Genomic DNA, 24,457 nt, shown 5'->3' on the forward strand with positions numbered 1-24,457 from the left:
GAGAGAGGATCAGCGTTGATTGGTGGATAACACATATCTGCGTTTTGTTAGTTTTTCGTTAGTCTTTTGAAAGCAGGTTTTGATAATAAACTAAGTTTGAGCAGACTTTTGCTGTCTTTTTCTAAGTCTGCAATTAGGGCAGTTTCAGTGTGGGGATCGCATCCAGGAGCAACAGTGTACTTGATACTACCATGGTGCATGGAATAGATGACCTGAGGTGCATATAGCGACGGGGTGTGAGGGTTATATGTATAGAAGGTGAGGGGTTCAGTTGGTCTAAATATTGTTTCCTCTTCCATTTCTTCAGGTCTTCGAGTATCTTGAGGTGGATTTTCAGGAGGAAGTGTCTTAGCTTTCTTGGCTTTTGGTGGTTGAGTTGGAGATGAAGCAGGTGGTTCGTTAGTAGTAGCAGAAGAGGTGGAAGACTCAGGTGATTGGTCCACAGCGGTGGTGATGTTGGAAGTCGCTGATTGGTTGTTTCTTGGAGATGGAATTTCAGGTGTTGTGATGTTGCCTAATTCTTTGGTGAGCTTGATGATGTCGGCAGATTGTGGAGAGTCTGGGAAAGTAAAGTTTGGCATGTTGTTCAATCGGAAGAGCTCGTTAATAACAGTGTTGAAGGAGCCTGGTAACGCCATATTATGCATGTGTGCATATACCATAAAGTAATGAATTTTCGTATGTTCATAAGCTTATGGAGTAGTGGTGGTGGGTTGGGTAGCTTTTAAAAGTTTTGTTGTGTCGGCCTGGAGTTTGGTGATGGCAGCATAAGTAGGTGACTTGGAAGGTGTCTTCCTCTGTTCTGCTTCTTGGTTTTTTCTCAGAATTTCACGACGAGTGGGGCACTTTGCAGCGAGAGTATGATGATTGTTTTTGCAGTTGAGACACTTAAGTGAGGCAGTAGAAGTACAAGTCTTGGAATCGTGGTCTTCAGACCCGCAGGTAGATCAGAACTTTTTGTCTTTTGTGGGGCACTCTTTTGTAGAGTGTAGGTAAGAGTAGCAACTCCAGCACTGAGTAATATGATGGTACCGCTCAGCTTACATATGATTGGAGTTAATGAAGTAATAGTATATGGCCAGGCCTTCAGCCATAGATTGGGCAGCCATTGTCACATCAGTAAAAGTGATTTTCAGCATGGAGGAGGCAGAAGGAATCTTGGTGATGCTTTCAACTGTAGCCCAGGGATTTTGTTCTTCTATGGAGGTCTTTAGGTCTTCAACAGGTTGTATGGTAATCAGTTTGTCAAGTCTCTTCAAGAAGACAGTCCTCTTAGCTCGTAATTAACACAAATTAACACAAAAGAAGTTGAAATTAACACAAATTTCAACTTCAAGTACCAGGACAACTGTTACAAACAGTGCTTTGGGATGGCAATGGGCAGCCCGCTCAGTGCTGTGCTTGCCAACCTCTTCATGGAAAACCTAGAGACAGAAATTCAGCACTCTCATTCCCAACACCGTTACCTGGCTAAGATACGTTGATGATATATTGGTTTTCTATCCGAGACGTCTCAATATCCAGGCCCTTCTCAACAAGATCAATGCAGCCGAACCATCAATAAAGTTTACACTTGAGCTCGAAAACGATGGCAAACTTCCTTTCCTCGACGTTCTCCTGTGCAGATCTCCCGACAGTGACAAACTTCTCTTCAAAGTGTATAGAAAATCTACCAACAAGGACGATCTTATACACTTTTATTCACACCAAGACACCCGCACTAAGGGAGGAGTCCTCACTGGCTTCTTCTTGAGAGCTCTTCGCATCTCCAGCCCTTGTTTTCTAGAAGAAGAATGTACTTACATAACACAAGCCTTTACACGTCTTCAATTCCCATCTTTCTTCATCCGAGATTGCAGACTCAAGGCACAAGCTATCCTCAACAAACCGCCCATGGAACAACCACCTAAGCAGTTCATAGTGCTCCCATGTGGTGATGTCGCCACAAATACTCGCCGGGCACTTGCTATAACTAACATCAACGTTTCCACCATAAACACATCATCTATCAAAGACCTCACTACGAAACGCAGCCCCACACCTCTAACTTCTACAGCAGGCGTCTACACTATCCCCTGTGGATTCTGTCCCAAGAAATATGTAGGCGAGACAGGCAGAGATCTTGCAATCCGCCTGAATGAGCATCGAAATGGCTCTAACAGAGACGATGTAAGGTGTCCTCCACAGAGACTCCACGGGACATTTGATGAACTGGAATGAGGCACAACTCGTTCTCACCGAACCAGACCTCAGACGCCGACGGTGCCTAGAAGCCTCACTAATCGCCGTCACCGACACTATAGAACGTAACACTGGAAACTACAAAATTTCAAAAACATTGGCATACATGATACTTAAGCACCATCAACCCAACAACACAGGAGTCACATGATTTCATCGTCTACCCGTCCTCATCCCAACATGACATTCTTCAGGTCACCATGCGTCACTCACACCTCACTCTCCGCCTACATATATAATGTCTTTCTACCTCTGTATGTTAGCTGCCGGGCCACCACTTGGAAGGGCCCGGGCCGGGAGAATACCGGCGAATTTTTAACAACAATCTGTATGTTAGAAGTGATCAAGGTCCCAGGACCGAAACGTTTTCTAATAAATATGTCATAGTGTTTGCTTACGTGTCTTTCTAAACCAATTTCTGTTATCCTCCACTCTGTGATAAAGGAGATATCTTCATAAAATATTTTTCTAGTGTTTATGGGAAAGGCCATCCTGAGAGGTGGTAATTCCTAAGTAATAGTAACTCTCATTCTACTTAAACGAAGTCTTTGTAACACAAGTAACTGACTAACTCTTAACGGAATTCTGGATATTATCATTGTCCTGCTTTAGTCGCACAGTTCAGACTGACAGATTTCATCATTAATGAAACATAGCTAATTTTTGTTCCCACTAGCTAATTTTTGTTCCCACTATGCAACTTTTATATCCAGTTTTGCTAAAAAGAACATTTAAAAATGGGAGGTTTTCGAGGGGCATTACCTTCAGCTTCGTCATTACTTACCTGAACATGACTAAAAGAATTCCAACAAGTTAATGTCAAAGTTAGAGTCAATGTCCTCATAAGAAAGTGATAATATTAACCTTTCAAGATGTGAGAGGTGGGGAAGTGCTGGTGTGAGAGGTGCTGAAGATGACTCACTGGAGGCTCTGCTGTCATGGATGGCATCATAGTTCTTGTGCTCTCCATTACCCGCCACACTGCGCTCCACAACACACGTCAAAATATGTGTAGATTAAAAAAAATACTGAAGACATTAAATAATATGCAAATAAAAAGTCACATATAAAAGCCTTTATATACGACTATACATATTTCAGGATACATTAAAATCTTCACGAGTCACATTTATTGGACATTAAGTACTGACATTTAGCATGAATAATAAATACTGCATTGTAAATTAGGGTGAATGTTTATCTTCATATGTAAATCAAAAACATCAGAACCTGAAAATCTGCTAACAAAATATAGGAAAAATAATGTAAATAAAAATTGGCAGTTTGAATAGTTACAATTAAATCATATTTTCATATTAAAAAATAAAGTTCACGATCAAAAATATATAACATAAGAACATAAGAAAGGAGGAACACTACAATAGGCCTGTTGGCCCATACTAGGCAGGTTCTTCACAATCCAACCCGCCAGCAAAATATTTGCCCAACCCACTTTCAGTGCTACCCTGATAATAAGCTTCGAGACCAGAACTGAGCTGCATAATCTAGGTGAGGGCTTACTAATGATGTATAAAGCTGTAGTATAACCGCTGAACTTCTGTTGCTTACACTTCTTGATATAAATCCCAGTAATCTATTTGCTATCCTCAACAAATTCACCATGGAACAGCCCTCTAAGCAGTTCACAGTGCTATATGCAGTGATGCCACGAATATTCGCCAAGTACTTGCTAAGAGTAACATAAATGTCTCCATCATAAACACATCTAACTTCCACAGCGGGAGTTTACATCAACCCTTGTGGATAGTGTTCCAAGAAATATGTAGGGGAAACAGGCAGAAATCTTTCGGTCCGCCTAATGAACATCGAAATGCCAGAAACAGAGACGATTTAAGGTACGCCTGTGTCCTCCACAGGGATCCCACGAGACATTTGATGAATTGGGAGGCACGACTCATCCTTACCTAACAAGAATGAAATGGTTATAACTTTGGCCAGAATTTTTAAAGTGGTGGACCGGTAAGCCAGCAAAGGCCTCAGTCAGATGACCAAAAGCTCCAATGGCGGGTCATCATCTGACGAAGACCAGCGTCAGGAGACACTTGTCCTGTTTCCTGACAAACCTTACCTAACCTAACAAGACCATAAACGCCGACGATGTCTGGAAGCCTCGCTAACTGCAGTCACCGACACCACAGAACGCAACACTGGCAACTACAAAATTTCCAAAACATTATCATACATGACATTCAAGCAGGCAAAGCACCACCTACCCAACAACACAGGAGTCACATGATCCCATTGTCTACCCGTTCTCATCCCAATATGGCATTCTTCAGGTCGCTATGCGTCAATCACACCTCACTCTCCGCCTGTGTATACTGTCTTTTTAAGTGATCAGGGTCCTAGTGTTTGCTTACGTGTCTTTCTAAAGCAGTTCACAGCTCTACACATCATGAACAAGCCCTCACTTAGATTATGCAACTAACTTTTGGTATCCATATTACAGAATGGATATAAATTCGCTACAAAACATCCAGAGAAGAATGACAAAATTAATCCACTGAACAAGAAATCTTCCAAATCAAGGAAGACTGAAATTCCTCAAATTACATTTTCTTGTAAGACGAAGAATAACGGCAGATATGATTGAAGTAAGTGGAAGATGGGCATAAACAGAGGAGATATAAATAATGTCCTGAGGATATCTCTCCAAGAACTCGAAATAATGTATTCGAATTGAATAAGTTCAGATTTAGAAAGGCTATAGTTAAGTACTGGCTTGGAAAGAGTAGTCATGGGTGGAACAGTCTCCCTGGTAAGGTCATTGATAAATACATGAGTGAGAGGGGTTGAATTTGAGTGGGACTTGCAGATGAGTTAATAGGAATATAGATAAATGATTCAGAGAGTCGATAAGTTGGTAAATTAGACACCTGTGTAACACTTGGATATTTTTATTGTGGAAATGTTTCCCCACACAGTGGCTATATTAGTACAATACAAAAAAAAAATAATGAAGATGAGAAGGAGATTGAGGTAATTAGTCCCTCAGCCTTAAGTCTATATACATTGTCAATCAATATTGATAAGAATACAGCAAATACTGTATTCTGATCTTCACTATTCTACTTTGTATTGGACTGATGAAGCCACTGCGGGGGTAAACGTTTCCACTTATAGGTTCTCTGAACTATTTATCTACATTCCTGTTAACTCGTATGTAAGTCCCACTCAAATTTATTATGAGTTAACAGAATTATCAAAGCTTATTCCTTGGATAACATTAAAAATGGGATAAGCAGATAATTTTGTTAGTGTGGCTTGAGACGGACTTGTTAAATATGGACCAATAAGCCTGTTGCAGTGTTCCACCTTACTTATGTTCTTTCTTATGTAAGTGTAATGACCCAGCAAGGGGTAGAAATATACAGACCAATTATTTTTCTGAGTTTCTGTCTCCATGTGGGTTATTACTGAGCAATGACAAGTGTTCATTATACGTTTTTAAGTTATTTACACACACACATACACACACACACATACACACACAAGCACACACAAACACACACACACACAAACACACACACACGCACGCACGCACACACGCACGCACACACACACACACACACACACACACACACACACACACACACACACACACACACACACACACACACCCCTGGCAACCACACATAGGTGAGTACACACGCAGATGAAGAATCGTCTAGAGAAAGCTGAAAATTAACAGTTTAAGAGACTTGTTGGAAATTCAGTATTAACAATTATACAAGAATTTTATATAAGTAGACAGAGTTGTGCAGAAAGTAAAGTATTAAGAAACAGACCAACTCTCTTAGAAACTAATTAGTTTTCATTAAAACAAAGTAAGACACTCACCTTAAGGTCAGACTTGTACAATGTTTACATTCACAGGCAAGTTTGTGTGTAGCAGCCTGACAGTCTCTCGTGTACCGACGCTCCGCCCACCATCTGCAAGGCTGCAAATATTTAGTAGAAGCCTCAAGATAACTGTAGCCAACTGTAAAATATTTTTCACATATAAAAAAATAAGTATATTTGGTGCACATTTTAGTTATCACGATTAGCTGAGGGAGGACTGAGTCTATTACTTCTTACGCTGTGTGGCCCATGCACGTTTAGTGCTTCACATATTTAAATAAAAGAGCTGCATATTTTAAAATCTTCTAATCCTCTAATGATACATTTGCATTTTAACTCAGCTGTGTAAGCATTTTATGCAAAGCCTCGATAATATTTGTTATGATCAGCCTAAAGCTTTAAATGTTGGCATGGTATGTCTTACGTAAAGTGGGGCTCAGTTTGGTTTTGGACGGTGTACGTTCAAACTGGGTGATATTAACCCTTAAACTGTCCCAACAGATCTACATTCACATGCGTAGTGCTCCAAAAGTAGATTATGTTTTGTTTACATATTTTCAAATATAACAAAAAAACGTAGATCAAAGTTATTTTTACACGTTTTCAAATGTAAAAAAAAAAAGAAAAAGAAGCTCTACTTTTTTTTACATACTTTCAAATGTTGAAAAAACGTAGATCTACGTTTGGACAGTTTAAGGGTTAAATAGATATGGACATCGGTTTCAGTGCCACACGGTAAAACACCTAGCTCTGCTGGGTGCGTGATTCTTGCAGGATTGCGTGGTCCTGTGGATTAGAGCATCATGTGTGATTTTCGCTGACCATGGGGCGGGCCAAAACGACATGGGTTCGAATCCTCGGCTAATCGCAATGTTGTTATTGATTCAGTACCACTCGTTCATGGTTACAAATATACATATACATGTATATGAGTGAAGAAAAGCAAGATGTGAGTGTGAGGGAGGTGCGTGAGGCTACATAGAACGAAAAGGGGTAAAGCAGCTGCAACTGACGGCAACATGACAGAAATGTTAAAAGCAGGGAATAATATAGTGTTGGAGTGGTTGGTATTTTTGTGTAATAAATGTATGAAAGAGGGGAAGGTACCTAGGGACTGGCGGAGAGCATGTATAGTCCCTTTATATAAAGGGAAGGGGGACAAAAGAGGTTGTAAAAATTATAGGACAGTAAGTTTACTGAGTATACCAGGAAAAGTGTACGGTAGGTTATTATTGAAAGAATTAGAGGTAAGACAGAATGTAGGATTGTAGATGAGCAAGGAGGTTTAAGAGTGGGTAGGGGATGTGTAGATCAAGTGTTTACATTGAATCATATATGTGAACAGTATTTAGATAAAGGTAGGGAAATTTTTATTGCATTTATGGATTTAGAAAAGGCATATGATAGAGTGGACCAGCTAACGCAACGGTCTGGAGTTTTGAGACTCTCTGATCGCGGATTCTATCCCCGCCCGTGGTATGGTTTGTTTGCAATCGTGTCATTACGATTTCGTGAGTCATGTTAACGGCTTTGAGGGGACTTGAGCTAGAGTTTGTCACGGCCACGCTAGCTGGAGATTCGTCTGTAAAAACTTGCATTTGTGGTCACAGTGGTGCCTATGCTAACCTTCCTGTGGTGTAGAAATATACCTAGTTGGATGAACCTTATTGTGGCTAGCTGGTCCAGTGGCTAACGTGACGGTCTGGAGTTTTGAGACTCTCTGATCGCGGGTTCTCTCCCGGCCCGTGGTATGGTTTATCCATACTTATTCATGTGCCTACTACATACACAGAACAATACACACAAATATAAACCTTCCACTCAAACTTTTCCTCACCAACCTAAACAGGACACACGACCACAACACAAGACACAGATCTCTTTTTGATATACCTCGTGTCCATATCACACTGTGTAAAAACTCTGTGCACATAAAGGGCCTCAAAATATGGAATTCATTACCAGAAGATAGTAAAGTAACCCAGTCTGAAAATCAATTTAGGACTCTTCTCAAAAGTCACTTAATCACCTAGACTAAACGGTGATACTCAGTACACACTCACCTATGTATTCCCACATCATAACTTCAACAATCACTTCGAACCTTTTATCCATTATTGACAGGAAAATAGTTGAATCAATGTTTTTACAAAAATCATTTTTGAATAGACGAATTTATCTTTTGTCTTATACAAATTTTGATTCACTTATAATTAATTAATCAACTGTTCAACTATGAAATAATTACTATCCTGCTATACAACTATGATATAATCCTTAGTGTTAAGTAGTCTTTAAGCCAATAATGTTAAGTTGGCCCATAATGCCTAGGCATAATAGAGGCTCTCTTTGCATTGCAACCCACTATTGTAAATCCAAAATCTCAATGTACTGTTTGCAAAGACATAAAATAAATAAATAAATAAATAAAATAGGTGGGAGACGGCCGAGTTGTTGAAAAAAAATTGTGTGTGTATGTGAGATGCCGAATAGGTTAATCTCTTCTTGCCGAATAAGGCAAGCTAAAATTTGTGTATGCAATAATTTCGCAAAAAAATCATTCTGAATCTAACGAAAAAATATATTTAATTGTGTTTGTTTATTATTAAATTATTGTAAACTTATCTAAAATATATTTAGTTGGATTAGGCTAAATTAAATTGAGCTTGTTATAATAAGGTTGGGTAACTTTTCTAAGGTTCATTTGGAACAAAATTATTAATTTTTACATTAACATAAATTTGCTCCAGTTTATGAGAAAATCATATCAACAAAATTTGTACCAGCTTGTATATTTATGGGTGGTTCTCAAAGGTTGAAGTTACTACAGAACGATGCACCGAGGATAATCGTGGCAAGTCAGACCACTCATTTATGCCTACTTGTCAGAGAACATTTCATACCTTCTGGACGTTTCTTTCAGTGGTAGTCAGCAACTCGTATAAATACTGGAGATGTATTTCACTCTTGGTGTGGTTTCCGCTGTACTTCTGAATTAGAACATCCACATACTTGGCACTGTCGTTGACCACCTTGATATTTCTCACCTTCCAGAGAGCCTCTTTGAAGTCTTCATCTTAATCTCAAAGCGACGGATCTTTACGCAGGAACACGTAGTTGAGTTTGGTGGCTTAGGGAGCTAGGGAACTCTTCGTGACCATTTCCTCAGACAAGTACCACAAGTGGGCTTCGAATTTTGATGCTGCAGCTTTTGCGAATTTCTTGTGGCCTTGACGGAGTTTTTGAAGGAGCTGCTGCAGCGATCCTCTGTGATCCAAGCTTTCAGGAAGAGACTCCCTGCAGCTGCTTCTGAAGAATATTCAGACGGTTTTAGACTATCACCATGCGTTTTGTTTGATGCATTGCTTCCGCGGATTCTGACGCAGAAATATCTGCGGAAGATGCCAGTTCTGTGAAGATGATGAGGCCTCATCTTTACATCTTGTGCCTCTTTTTATTTACCTGCAGTTCCCACTTTGCAACTATCCCTTTCTTCCTTTCTGTTTTTATATCGGAAGCTCCCACTGAGCCACCAGCAAAGCAAATTTGTTTTCCATGATCGAGTGTTCACATGGGATAATATCCAGCAAGTTTGTAAACCTACTGCTGAATGCCTCATCTCTCCTGTGCGCCTTCCTGTTTTTATTCTTCAATAGTTTCCGTCCTTGTGGAGTACAAGGATCTTGCTGATGGCAGAGTCCTTCCTCATGGTCGGAATTCTGGCTTTCGCACAAAAAAACACATCTTTCCAAATTGCTTCATCACTTGTCTTCAACTCTCTTTCTGGATAAAAGTGATGATGCAAGACAACACTGAGCACTTGGTCAGTAGAAGGTAGCATCATATTTTCTCCTTAGACTTGTCAATGAGATAAAATCCTCGATTTTTTGCCATAACCTGTGATTTAGTCCCCCAAAAATAGAAAAAAAAATTTGATTAACGCATTGCCAATAGAAAATAACTGTACACGTGATAATTTTTTCGAGTATTTCTGGGAGAAAAGGTTGAAAATCAAAATCAAGGATTCTTTTGCTAAAATAATCAGCATAGCACAGTCTACAAGGAGAGTCGACACCGAGCAACTGAGTAGGATAGCGGATACTTGAGAGTTTCTTCAAGTTACCAGAGTTGCCTCTAAATATTATCCTATCACGCTAAAAGTTAGCCAGTGATATTCCCTAATAAAGATCAAAAACTTTACGAGATGGGGAAAGGTAGAAAAAGAAAGTTCATTTTTTGGAACCATAAATATATATATATATATATATATGCAATAAGATCACAGTAAACAGGTGATTTCAGAATATGCAAAACAACCACTCTGAAAGAATAGAGAAATTCCAAGCGCTTTCGTGACTACTCACATTAGTTCCTTGATAATGTGAGTAGTCACGAAAGCGCTTGGAATTTCTCTATTCTTTCAGAGTGGTTGTTTTGCATATATATATATATATATATATATATATATATATATATATATATATATATAATATATATATATATATATATATACAGGGTGGACGAGGGTTTCAGCTGGGTTACAGTTGGTGCCTATGTCAGAATATATTGTAAAAAGTATTAATGCCGATGCCTTCCTATTAGAAACACAGAGGTCCAAGACAGTGAGCATCGGACTGGTAGTTTACTGACCAAACAACAAGTTCACCTCGGACTTGAATAAGCTCTTAAATGAAGAGAACCGTCGTTATATACAATGTTTCTGTATTACAGTGAAGTATCTCATTTTCTTCTAACTTCCACCTACTTGTTGTGGATTCTGGGGTTAACTGCCACCCGGCCAGGTCGGTCCTAGACCAGGCCAGCTGGTGAATAGCATGTTCACACAGACTGTTGGTTCTAGCAGCACCAGTAAATATACTGAAACTCGCAAATATCCTGCCTCATCAAACCCTGGGTAAAATAACATGTAAGAAAGGGCGGGATGGGTGAAGCAATGGGACTTCTGACCATCTATCCACGATGCAGCTATGTCATTCAAACTTTAGGTAATAATGACGGGAAGCTTGGATTGCTAGAAAGTAAAACAACCTATGTGCTATGTCAAGATATCTTATTAATGCAGCAGATAAATGAACTGTAGATACAAATCCAGACGTACTCCTGTAAACCCTTTTGGGGCCTTGTTCATAGGCCTTTTGTGTACTCAAACCTTTGCGTTACCGTGAAAATATCCACCATTAGTTTAAAAAATCAGTTGTTTACTGTTCTAATATTTCTTTCAAGATCTCTGCGAGTCGAGTACTCTGGTGATTAACATATTCCTGACAAAAGTAAAATGGCCCAAGTTGTGGGTAATTTAATAAAATATGAGTAGTAATTAGTATGAGAGCTCGTGCAGGAGGCAGGCATCCCTGTCCACTCACAGTAGAAGTCGCAGTCCCTCCAGGATGCCGGCACAGAGGGCTAGCAAGAAGCAGGCGAGGGTGAAGGAGGCCGTGGAGGTGGTGGCGAAGCTGGCGAAGAGTAGCACCTCTTTCACCCCTCCATGCAGCAGCGGCACATGCAACATCTCCAGCAGCTGTGGGAGAAAGGTGGAGAAGATGAGTGAGGGCGAAAAGGTAGGACATAAAGCGAAGATGTTTGAAAATGAAGGAAAGAGAGATGGGGAGAGACAAGTGATAGGAGGAGAGTGTCAGGGCAATGAAATAAGAGAGATGGAAAATAAGGAAGAGAGGGGTAAAGAGAGGAAAGATAATGAGAATGTGAGAGTAAAAGCGGCGTTACTCTTGCATATCCAATGAAAGAAAAAAAACAATGACACTGATTTTTCCTTACTTACAATTCCCTAAATCAAGAGCCCCTCACTAACATCAAGGAACCTTCCTTGAGGTGTGTAAACCCTCAAGGATTGATGCTACCAACTCAAAAATCAATACCCGCTGGAGGTTCCATTGGAATCCTCTATCAACGGCCCAGTGGTCTCAGCGACTTACAGAATCAGTAACACTAGAGATGCCAAGAGGAAAAGGATTAGATATTATGTTGCAGGGAAACCTTTTATTACCACAACGTTTCGCCCAGAAATGTGGTATTTTGATGATAGTATAAACCCTTCGAACTCGTATGAGCGTATGAAGGCGCACGACTCATTAAAATGGAAGACAAGGAGCTTGCTGCCTCTGGTTAAAGTTGTGCTAAATGTCTTGAGAACCGTATTAACAACATTTAATAGAAGCAGCTTAGAAACTCAACTGTTTCTGTTCACTTAGAATCTTAGATCGACAGTGTCGTACTCTTATGGGCCCTTAATTAACCTGGTTCTAGCTAATAACGCAGTTAACGTTCCAGTCAACAGTAGATTAAGAACCTGACTAGTGCTGACTAGAGTCCTGTGTCTAGGATATATCTTGATGAACACTTGACATACAGTAATAAATACGATTGCTGGAATAACTAGTTGCCTAAGCACCATATATTCTTACAATAAAATCAGATCACATAAAAATTATATCGATAAAGTCAAATTATGTTCCTCGGTGGGAGGAGATTCACTTTCACAAATTATCTCTTGAAAACAAGTATTTCAACTTCGTCAATGTCATCCAATAAATTAGTAAACTGGCACCTGTATAGTCCAAAATTAATCCATGTTTATCCTGAAGATACATCAGCATTTCCAAGCCAATCAGAAGAGGCCTTGTCTAATTATTGCTAAACCAATTTATTTAATAAAACTGGTACTATACTATGTTAACCCAACCAAAATCAACGCGAAGGATTCTTGGAGGAAACCACACCAGGGCTTAAGTTTGAACCCAACCAGAAAATGTGTGGGAATTTATTGAGATCGAGAAATCCCACAGGACCATTGTAACAAGCAGTAGAGGCCTTCATAATCCACGTCGACAAAAATATGCAGTGGAAGTCACGAGTCAGCACATTATTATTGATATATTTACACTACTTTGATAGATTACAGGTTTTAGATAGAATTAAGAACTCATAATAGAATTAAAATATGCAGTTTTAGGCTTAATATGTTTATATTAGAAATGAGTAGGGAGAATTAGATAAGAAATTATTCCTCCTTGCCCTATGCACGAAATCACAGCTTCCCAATCTTAATCAACATTTAACAATTCCTCAAAATATTCCCTCCATCTTCCTGATAACTCTAACTCTCCTATTTTTAACTGACAAATCCATTTGTTCCCTAGGCTTCCTCAACTTATTAATCTCACCCCAAAACTTTTTCTTATTTTCAACAAAATTTGTTGATAACATCTTACCCATTCTCTCATTTGCTCTCTTTTTACATAGCTTCACCACTCTCTTAACCTCTCTCTTTTTCTCCATATACTCTTCCCTCCTTGCATCACTTTGTAAAAACTTCTCATATGCTAACTTTTTCTCCCTTACTACTCTCTTTACCTCATCATTCCACCAATCACTCTTCTTCTCTCCCGCACCCACTTTCCTGTAGCCACAAACTTCTCCTGAACACTCTAAGACTATATTTTCAAACTTACCCCATACATCTTCGACTCCATTGCCTATACTCTCACTAGCCCATCTATCCTCCAACAGTTGTTTATGTCTTACCCTAACTGTCTGCTCTAGTTTATAAGCCTTCACCTCTCTCTTACCTGCTGCTTCTGTTTTCCTTGTATCCCATCTACCATTTACTCTCACTGTAGCTACAACTAAAAAGTGATCTGATATATCTGTGGCCCTTCTATAAACATGTACATCCTGACGTCTACTCAACAGTCTTTTATCTACCAATACGTAGTCCAGCAAACTACTGTCATTACTAACTATACCACTGACGGGGATAGAACCCGCGATCAGAGTCTCAAAACTCTTGCATTTGTGGTCACAGTGGTGCCTGTGCTAACCTTCCTATGGTACAGAAATATACCTAATTGGATGAATCTTATTGTGGCTAGCTGGCCCGGTGGCTAACGCGACGGTCTGGACTTTTGAGGCTCTATGATCGCAGGTTCTATCCCCGTCCATGGTATGGTTTGTTTGCAATCGTGTCATTACGATTTCGTGAGTCAGTCATTACACCCTACATCATATCTTGTATACTCATCCTTTTTTCTTAAAATATGTATTACCTATAACCAAACCCATTTCTATACAAAGTTCAATCAAAGGGCTCCCATTATCATTTACACCTGGCACCCCAAACTTACCTACCACACCCTCTCTAAAAGTTTCTCCTACTTTAGCATTTAGGTCCCCTACCACAATTACTCTCTCACTTGGCTCAAAAGTTCCTATACATTCGCTTAACATCTCCCAAAATCGTTCTCTCTCTCTACACTCCTCTCTTCTCCAGGTGCATACACACTTATTATGACCCATTTTTCGGATCTGACCCCTATGTAAATTCACATAATCCTTGAATTTATACATTTATATTCCCTCTTCTCCTTCCATAACATTATTTCCACACCTTCCTTAGCTCTAACTCTCTCGGATACTCCTAACTTAATCCCATTTATTTCTCTCCATTGAAACTCACCTACCCCCTTCAGCTTTGTTTCGCTTAGAGCTAGGACATCCAACTTCTTTTCATTCCTAACATTAGCAATCTTCTCTTTCTTATCATCTGCACTACACACACGCACATTCAAACATCCCAGTTTTATAAAGCTTTTCTTCTCTTTTCTAGTGTTTTCTACAGGGGTTAGTATCCCATTGCTTCCGGCATTTTAGTCGCCTCACATGACACACATGGCTTATGGAGGAAAGATTATATGTGTGTGTGTGTATATATATATATATATATATATATATATATATATATATATATATATATATATATATATATATATATATATATATATGCAATAAGATCACAGTAAACAGGTGATTTCAGAATTTGCAAAACAACCACTGTGAAAGAATAGAGAAATTCCAAGCGTTTCGTGACTACATACGAAACGCTTGGAATTTCTCTATTCTTTCACAGAGGTTTTTTTGCATATATATATATATATATATATATATACATATATATATATATATATATATATATATATATATATATATATATATATATATATATATATATGCATGTGCATGCCTGTGTAGTGTGACCTGAGTGCAAGATATACCTGTTATCCATCATGTAAAACAATTACAGGTTTCTGTTTCACACTCACTTGGCAGGACGGTAGTACATCCCTGAGTGGTTGCTGTCTTCCAGCATTGAGGGACTTCAGTGTGAAGTTCCTTAATACACAGTAAAAGAAAGCTTGAAGCGACGGTTTTGGTCCAGGACAAGGTTAGTGACATGCTCAAAGGCTGTGAGAATCTCAAGCAGCTCTTCAACGATCATGTTCTCATACTGAGAGAGTTTAGCATAGTTCATCCTCTCCATCAGTCATTGGTAACTTTCAGTCTGTCTCTAGCTATTTCATTATAATTATTATTATTATTACATTCATGGGGGAGAGATAAAGCCGTAGAGTTTAGCACTCCGCCATGGGGAGGCATTCAGACTCGATTCAAAGAGTGGAGAACAGGTCCAATGACAATTCCATCGAACTGCTGTTAACAGCAGTTCGAGGTTCAGTCCTTCGTCTTCAAAACTCTGTTGGAAGGTTAATGTGCCGGACATGGTTAACCAGACTGTTAGCCTTACTTACCGCCTGGTGAACCGAGGTTAAGAAAAACGAGACTGTTTTTCTTAACCTCGGTTAATGTGCCGCTTGTTTACTGGGAACCTTGAGAAACCTTTCTGCAAGATCTGCTGTTTCTCAGCTGGTTGTTTGAGTTGTTGCAAAATTGAACTGATAAAACATCAATAAAAGATTATTGTGCGTCTGCTAAGAGTCTCTCTTGAACACTAAAGGGAAATTATAAACATATACATCTAAACTACTCGTAGTTTTAGAAAATGAGTTTTAGAGAAACTATAAAAGTTTAAAAAGTGTTTAACTGAACACTTCAAGGTTGAAAGAATGATCCCAGAACTATTTATTACTTAAAGGATGATGAAAGGATCACGTTTTCTTGACATTCCTTTAAGAACAAAGTCACAATACCGAGACTGGAACAATACACAAATAACCTGCACACAGAAGACAGGAGCTTATGAAGACGTTTCGGTCCCATTTGGACCATTTACAAAGTCACACTAACGGAAGAGCGAGACGGAGCCAAAATATATAGGCTAGCTGGAAGGACGGGACAAGAGAGGTGGGATCAGAAGACGGCTTGTGACGTCTACAATATTTGTCTCGCCTGTATGCCACTGAGGAAGCCTGTAAACCAGGCGAAATGTCTCGACAAAACATAACCAACTGTTGCACATGTGTCTTACTGATCTACTCAGACACCAACCTACACCGAAGGACCTGGCTACACCTGGAGACCTGGCTACACCTGGAGACCTGGGTACACCTGGAAACCTGGGTACACCTGGAGACCTAACTACACTTGTACACCTGTCTACACCTGGAGACCTAACTACACTTGTACACCTGTCTACACCTGGAGACCTACCTACACTTGTACACCTGTCTACACCTGGAGACCTCTCTACACCTGGAGCCTGTTTACATTTACACCGACCACTGTGCTCCTCCACAGTGGTCGGTGTTCAGGTGCTCCACCACAGTGGTGGGTGCTCCAGTGCTCCACTACAGTGGTCGGTGCTCCACCACAATGGTCAGTGCTCCATCACAGTGGTCGGTGCTCCAGTGCTATACCACAGTGGTCGGTGCTCCAGTGCTCCACAGTGGTGGGTGCTCCAGTGCTCCACAGTGGTGGGTGCTCCAGTGCTCCACCACAGTGGTGGGTGCTCCAGTGCTCCACAGAGGTTTTTGCTCCAGTGCTCCACCACAGTGGTCGGTGCTCCAGTGCTCCACAACAGTGATCGGTGCTCCAGTGCTCCATCACAGTGGTCCTTGATCCAGTGCTCCACCACAGTGGTCGGTGCTCCAGTGCTCCACCGCAGTGGTCGGTGCTCCAGTGCTCCACCACAGTGGTGGCTCCAGTGCTCCACAGTGGTGGGTGCTCCAGTGCTCCACCTCAGTGGTCGGTGCTCTAGTGCTCCACCACAGTGGCCAGTGCTCCAATGCTCCACCACAGTGGTCGGTGCTACGGTGCTCCACCACAGTGGTCGGTGCTCCAGTGCTCCACCACAGTGGTCGGTGCTCAAGTGCTCCACCACAGTGGTCGGTGCTCCAGTGCTCCACCACAGTGGTCGGTGCTCCAGTGCTCCACCACAGTGGTCGGTGCTCCAGTGCTCCACCTCAGTGGTCGGTGCTCCAGTGCTCCCCACAGTGGTCGGTGCTCCAGTGCTCCAGTGCTCCACAGTGGTCGGTGCTGCAGTGCTCCACCACAGTGGTGGGAGCTCCAGTGCTCCACCTCAGTAGTCCTTGCTCCAGTGCTCCACAGTGATGGGTGTTCCACTGCTCCACCACAGTGGTCGGTGCTCCAGTGCTCCACAACAGTGGTCGGTGCTCCAGTGCTCCACCACAGTGGTCCTTGCTCCAGTGCTCCACCAGTGGTCCTTGCTCCAGTGCTCCACCACAGTGGTCGGTGGTCCTGTGCTCCACCACAGTGGTCGGTGCTCCAGTGCTCCACCACAGTGGTCGGTGCTCCAGTGCTCCACCTCACTGGTCGGTGCTCCAGTGCTCCACCTCACTGGTCGGTGCTCCAGTGCTCCACCTCACTGGTCGGTGCTCCAGTGCTCCACCTCACTGGTCGGTGCTCCAGTGCTCCACCTCACTGGTCGGTGCTCCAGTGCTCCACCACAGTGGTCGGTGCTCCAGTGCTCCACCACAGTGGTCGGTGCTCCAGTGCTTCACAGTGGTGGGTGCTACAGTGCTCCACCAAAGTGGTCGGTGCTCCAGTGCTCCACCACAGTGGTGGCTCCATTGCTCCACCTCAGTGGTCCTTGCTCCAGTGCTCCACCACAGTGGTGGGTGCTCAAGTGCTCCACAGTGGTCGGTGCTCCACCACAGTTGTCGGTGCTTCACCACAGTGGTGGGTGCTCCAGTGCTCCACCTCAGTGATCGGTGCTCTAGTGCTCCACCAGTGGCCGGTTCTCCAATGCTCCACCACAGTGGTCGGTGCTCCAGTGCTCCACCACAGTGGTCGGTGATCCAGTGCTCCACCACAGTGGTCGATACTCCAGTGCTCCACCACAGTGGTGGGTGCTCAAGTGCTCCACCTCAGTGGTCAGTGTTCCAGTGCTCCACCACAGTGGTCTGTGCTCCAGTGCTCCACAGTGGTCGGTGCTCCAGTGCTCCACCACAGTGGTCGGTGCTCCAGTGCTCCACCACAGTGGTTGGTGCTCCAGTGCTCCACCACAGTGGCCGGTGCTCCAGTGCTCCACCTCAGTGGTCGGTGCTCCAGTGCTCCACAGTGGTCGGTGCTCCAGTGCTCCGCCACAGTGGTGGGTGCTACAGTACTCCGCCATAGTGGTCGGTGCTCCAGTGCTCCGCCACAGTGGTGGGTGCTCCAGTGCTCCACAGTGGTCGGTGCCCCACAGTCGATAAATTAGACACATGTGCAACTCTTGGGTATCTTTATTGAGGAAACGTTTCGCCACACAGTGGCTTCATCAGTCCGTACGTAGGAGAAACTTGAAGAACAGGAGGAGAATGAGGTAATCAGTCCCTCAACCTTGAGTCGATGTGTTCAGCCCATCAATCCATCAGTCCATCCATCAAGATTGATGGACTGAACACATCGACTCAAGGTTGAGGGACTGATTACCTCATTCTCCTCCTGTTCTTCAAGTTTCTCCTACGTACGGACTGATGAAGCCACTGTGTGGCGAAACGTTTCCTCAATAAAGATACCCAAGAGTTGCACATGTGTCTAATTTATCAACATGTCGGTTCTCTGAACCATTCATCTGCTCCACAGTCGTCGGTGCTCCAGTGCTCCACCACAGTGGCCGGTGCTCCAGTGGTCCACCTCAGTGGTGGGTGTTCCAGTGCTCCACCACAGTGGTGGGTGCTCCAGTGCTCCACCACAGTGGTGGGTGCTCCAGTGCTCCACCACAGTGGTGGGTGCTCCAGTGCTCCACCACAGTGGTGAGTGCTCCAGTGCTCCACCTCAGTGGTCCTTGCTCCAGTGCTGCACAGTGATGGGTGTTCCAATGCTCCACCACAGTGGTCGGTGCTCCAGTGCTCCACAACAGTGGTCGGTGCTCCAGTGCTCCACCACAGTGGTGGGTGCTCCAGTGCTCCATTAAAGTGGTGGGTGCTCCAGTGCTCCACCTCAGTGGTCGGTGCTCCACCTCACTGGTCGGTGCTCCAGTGCTCCACCACAGTGGTCGGTGCTCCAGTGCTCCACCACAGTGGTCGGTGCTCCAGTGCTCCACCACAGTGGTGGGTGCTCCAGTGATCCACCAGTGGTGGGTGCTCCAGTGCTCCACCACAGTGGTGGGTGCTCCAGTGCCCCACCACAGTGGTGGGTGCCCCAGTGCTCCACCACAGTGGTGGGTGCTCCAGTGCTCCACCACAGTGGTGGGTGCTCCAGTGCTCCACCACAGTGGTGGGTGCTCCAGTGCTCCACCACAGTGGTGGGTGCTCCAGTGCTCCACCACAGTGGTGGGTGCTCCAGTGCTCCACAGTGGTCGGTGCTCCACCACAGTGGTGGGTGCTCCAGTGCTCCACCACAGTGGTCAGTGCTTCACCACAGTGGTGGGTGCTCCAGTGCTCCACCTCAGTGGTCGGTGCTATAGTGCTCCACCACAGTGGCCGGTGCTCCAATGCTCCACCACAGTGGTCGGTGCTCCAATGCTCTACCACAGTGGTCGGTGCTCCAGTGCTCCACCACAGTGGTGGGTGCTCCAGTGCTCCACCACAGTGGTGGGTGCTCCAGTGCTCCACCTCAGTGGTCGGTGCTCCAGTGCTCCACTACAGTGGTCTGTGCTCCACCACAGTGGTCGGTGCTCCAGTGCTCCACCACAGTGGCCGGTGCTCCAGTGCTCCACAGTGGTCGGCGCTCCAGTGCTCCACAGTGGTCGGTGCTCCAGTGCTCCACAGTGGCCGGTGCTCCAGTGCTTTACCTCAGTGGTCGGTGCTCTAGTGCTTCACAGTGGTCGGTGCTCCAGTGCTCCGCCACAGTGGTGGGTGTTCCAGTGCTCCTCCACAGTGGTCGGTGCTCCGCCACAGTGGGTGCTCCAGTGCTCCGCCACAGTGGTGGGTGCTCCAGTGCTCCGCCACAGTGGTCGGTGCTCCGCCACAGTGGGTGCTCCAGTGCTCCGCCACAGTGGTGGGTGTTCCAGTGCTCCACCAGAGTGGTGGGTGCTCCAGTGTTCCGCCAGAGTGGTGGGTGTTCCAGTGCTCCACCACAGTGGTCGGGGCTCCAGTGCTCCGCCACAGTGGTCGGTGCTCCAGTGCTCCGCCACAGTGGTCGGTGCTCCAGTGCTCCGCCACAGTGGTCGGTGCTCCAGTGCTCCGCCACAGTGGTCGGTGCTCCAGTGCTCCACCACAGTGGTCGGTGCTCCAGTGCTCCACCACAGGATCATTAGCTACGCCTCGTGACCTCTGACACACTGCTTATTACTCAATTATCAGAAGAATTATCAAGTTGAATGACCCACAGGGATTTAGCGAATCTAGTAAAATAATAATAACAATAATTGTAATAATAATAGTGCCAGCATCAGAGAAGGGATGTTTTATGTCACAAAGATCAGTGTCACGGTTTATCCCTGAGTAGTAAACCAACAATATCTTTCAGCACATCATCCAACAAAACCTGTTGCTTCACCTACATAAAAAACAATACCAGGATATACTGGAAGATCTTCCCCGGCTGCCTCACACATTTCTTTCCTAGAAGTGAAGGGAAGTTCCCGGGTGTGAGCTGCCTCGTATTAACCTACCTCCATATTTATGCCTCTCATTACACTAACAAAATTTTCATTATATATATTTATTCAATAGTACTGTTTATATCTCTTAAGAAAGTAAATACATAGGAATATATATATATATATATATATATATATATATATATATATATATATATATATATATATATATATATATATATATATATATATATATGCAATAAGATCACAGTAAACAGGTGATATCACAATATGCAAAACACTGTGAAAGAATAGCGAAATTCCAATGGCTTTCTTGACTTCTCACATTATCCAGGGAATACACAAAACATCAACAGGAAGGCATATAAAGGGTCAAAACTAATATCACAATCAGATCCCCACAACAACACTACATCTCACAATCACGTCACCAAAACACTACACCTCACAATCACGTCACTACAACAAAATTGCACCTCACAATCACGTCACCACAACAAGACTACACCTCACAATCACGTCACCACAACACTACACCTCACAATCATGTCACAACACTATACCTCACAATCATGTCACAACACTATACCTCACAATCACGTCACCACAACACTACACCTCACAATCACGTCACCACAACAACACTACACCTCACAATCACGTCACCACAACAACACTACACCTCACAATCACGTCACCACAACACTACACCTCACAATCATGTCACCACAACACTACACCTCACAATCCTCACTATACAGTGTGTGGAGACCAACAACACACTGTGTGATGGAGACCAACAAGACACTGTGTGATGGAGACCAACAACACACTGTGTGATGGAGACCAACAACACACTGTGTGATGGAGACCAACAACACACTGTGTGATGGAGACCAACAACACACTGTGTGATGGAGACCAACAACACACTGTGTGATGGAGACCTACAACACACTGTGTGATGGAGACCAACAACACACTGTGTGATGGAGACCAACAACACACTGTGTGATGGAGACCAACAACACACTGTGTGGAGACCAACAACACACTGTGTGATGGAGACCTACAACACACTGTGTGATGGAGACCAACAACACACTGTGTGATGGAGACCAACAACACACTGTGTGATGGAGACCAACAACACACTGTGTGGAGACCAACAACACACTGTGTGATGGAGACCAACAACACACTGTATGATGGAGACCAACAACACACTGTATGATGGAGACCAACAACATACTGTGTGGAGACCAACAACACACTGTGTGATGGAGACCAACAACACACTGTGTGATGGAGACCAACAACACACTGTGTGATGGAGACCAACAACACACTGTGTGGAGACCAACAACACACTGTGTGATGGAGGCCAACAACAAACTGTGATGGAGACCAACAACACACTGTGTGATGGAGACCAACAACACACTGTGTGATGGAGACCAACAACACACAGTGTGATGGAGACCAACAACACACTGTGTGATGGAGACCAACAACACACTGTGTGGAGACCAACAACACACTGTGTGATGGTGACCAACAACACACTGTGTGATGGAGACAAACAACACACTGTGTGATGGAGACCAACAACACACTGTGTGATGGAGACCAACAACACACAGTGTGATGGAGACCAACAACACACAGTGTGATGGAGACCAACAACACACTGTGTGATGGAGACCAACAACACACTGTGTGATGGAGACCAACAACACACTGTGTGATGGAGACCAACAACACACAGTGTGATGGAGACCAACAACACACTGTGTGATGGAGACCAACAACACACTGTGTGGAGACCAACAACACACAGTGTGATGGAGACCAACAACACACAGTGTGATGGAGACCAACAACACACTGTGTGATGGTGACCAACAACACACTGTGTGATGGTGACCAACAACACACTGTGATGGTGACCAACAACACACTGTGTGGAGACCAACAACACACTGTGATGGAGGCCAACAACACACTGTGTGGAGACCAACAACACACTGTGTGATGGTGACCAACAACACACTGTGTGATGGTGACCAACAACACACTGTGATGGTGACCAACAACACACTGTGTGGAGACCAACAACACACTGTGTGGAGACCAACAACACACTGTGATGGTGACCAACAACACACTGTGATGGTGACCAACAACACACTGTGTGATGGTGACCAACAACACACTGTGATGGTGACCAACAACACACTGTGTGGAGACCAACAACACACTGTGATGGTGACCAACAACACACTGTGTGGAGACCAACAACACACTGTGATGGTGACCAACAACACACTGTGATGGAGACCAACAACACACTGTGTGGAGACCAACAACACACTGTGTACTTAAGAATGTTGAGGGCACACTGATACTTTTTCAGTTTTATTTTTGAGGATAAAATTCAACATATGTGCTCATTACAAAGAGTATGTGTGTCTAAGATATATTCCCAACCCTTCCTCGGGAGATGATTCACAACATTCAATTACCTGTCACCTACCTATATATTGCTAGGTGAGCGCGAGTAGCAGATAAACCAAACTTGTCCATACGACTCTTACTGGTTGGGAATTGAACCTGTTATCCTTCGAGTGTGAGCCTGGCTTGTCTCCTGACACAGAGTGAAGTTCACTCTCACACACTCTCAGCACAAGTGACCACTTGAAACACAAGCCAACCAGGACAAATCTTCACACGAACTAGTTGTAGGAAATGTTAAGTTTCAACTAACCGACCTTGCTTTGATTCTCCAAGTTTGTTTATTTATATATATATATATATATATATATATATATATATATATATATATATATATATATATATATATATATATATATATATATATATATATATATATATATGTCGTGCGAATATGTAAAACTGGTCAATTAGCAAGAACTCATTGAAAATGAAGTCCTTTCTAAAATTTTCTCTTATACGTTTAAAGATATATTATTTTCATTATTGTTGATGTAAAAAAATATAATTTTGCACCAAAGGGAACTTAGAAAACTTACCTAACCTTATTATAACAAGAATAATTTATTTTAGCCTCACCCAACTAAATATATTTTAGATTTGTTTACAATAATTTAATACTAAACAAACACAGTGAAATATATTTTTTTCGTTAGGTTCAGAATAATTTTGGCGAAATTATTGCATACACAAATTTTCACTTGTCCTATATGGCAAGATGAGCGTTGCTATTTATGCGAAGATCCCAAGTTCTGCCTATTCGGCACGACATTATATATATATATATATATATATATATATATATATATATATATATATATATATATATATATATATATATATAATATATATATATATATATATATATATTATATATATATATATATGTGAGAGAGAGAGAGAGAGAGAGAGATACAGGTTGTAGGTTGGTAGACAGCAACCATCCAGGGAGGTACTACCGTCCTGCCAAGTGAGTGTAAAACGAAAGCCTGTAATTGTTTTACATGATGGTAGGATTGCTGGTGTCTTTTGTCTGTCTCATAAATATGCAAGATTACA

General features: G+C 42.9%; 1 protein-coding gene across 1 annotated transcript in view; it reads right to left on the minus strand.

Moving 5' to 3' along the window:
- Positions 1-24,457, minus strand: part of LOC128696797 (uncharacterized) — a 314,946-nt gene that overhangs the window by 19,206 nt on the left and 271,283 nt on the right. Inside the window, exons 4-6 of the mRNA XM_070096004.1 lie at positions 11,490-11,644; positions 6,103-6,195; positions 3,106-3,222 (exon numbers count right to left, since the gene is read on the minus strand). Of these exons, the coding sequence (XP_069952105.1) occupies positions 3,106-3,222; positions 6,103-6,195; positions 11,490-11,644 (365 nt within the window). The remainder of the gene's footprint in view (positions 1-3,105; positions 3,223-6,102; positions 6,196-11,489; positions 11,645-24,457) is intronic.

The sequence above is a fragment of the Cherax quadricarinatus genome, chromosome 52, assembly GCF_038502225.1.
Source record: "Cherax quadricarinatus isolate ZL_2023a chromosome 52, ASM3850222v1, whole genome shotgun sequence".
In the NCBI taxonomy this organism is placed as follows: Eukaryota; Metazoa; Arthropoda; class Malacostraca; order Decapoda; family Parastacidae; genus Cherax; species Cherax quadricarinatus.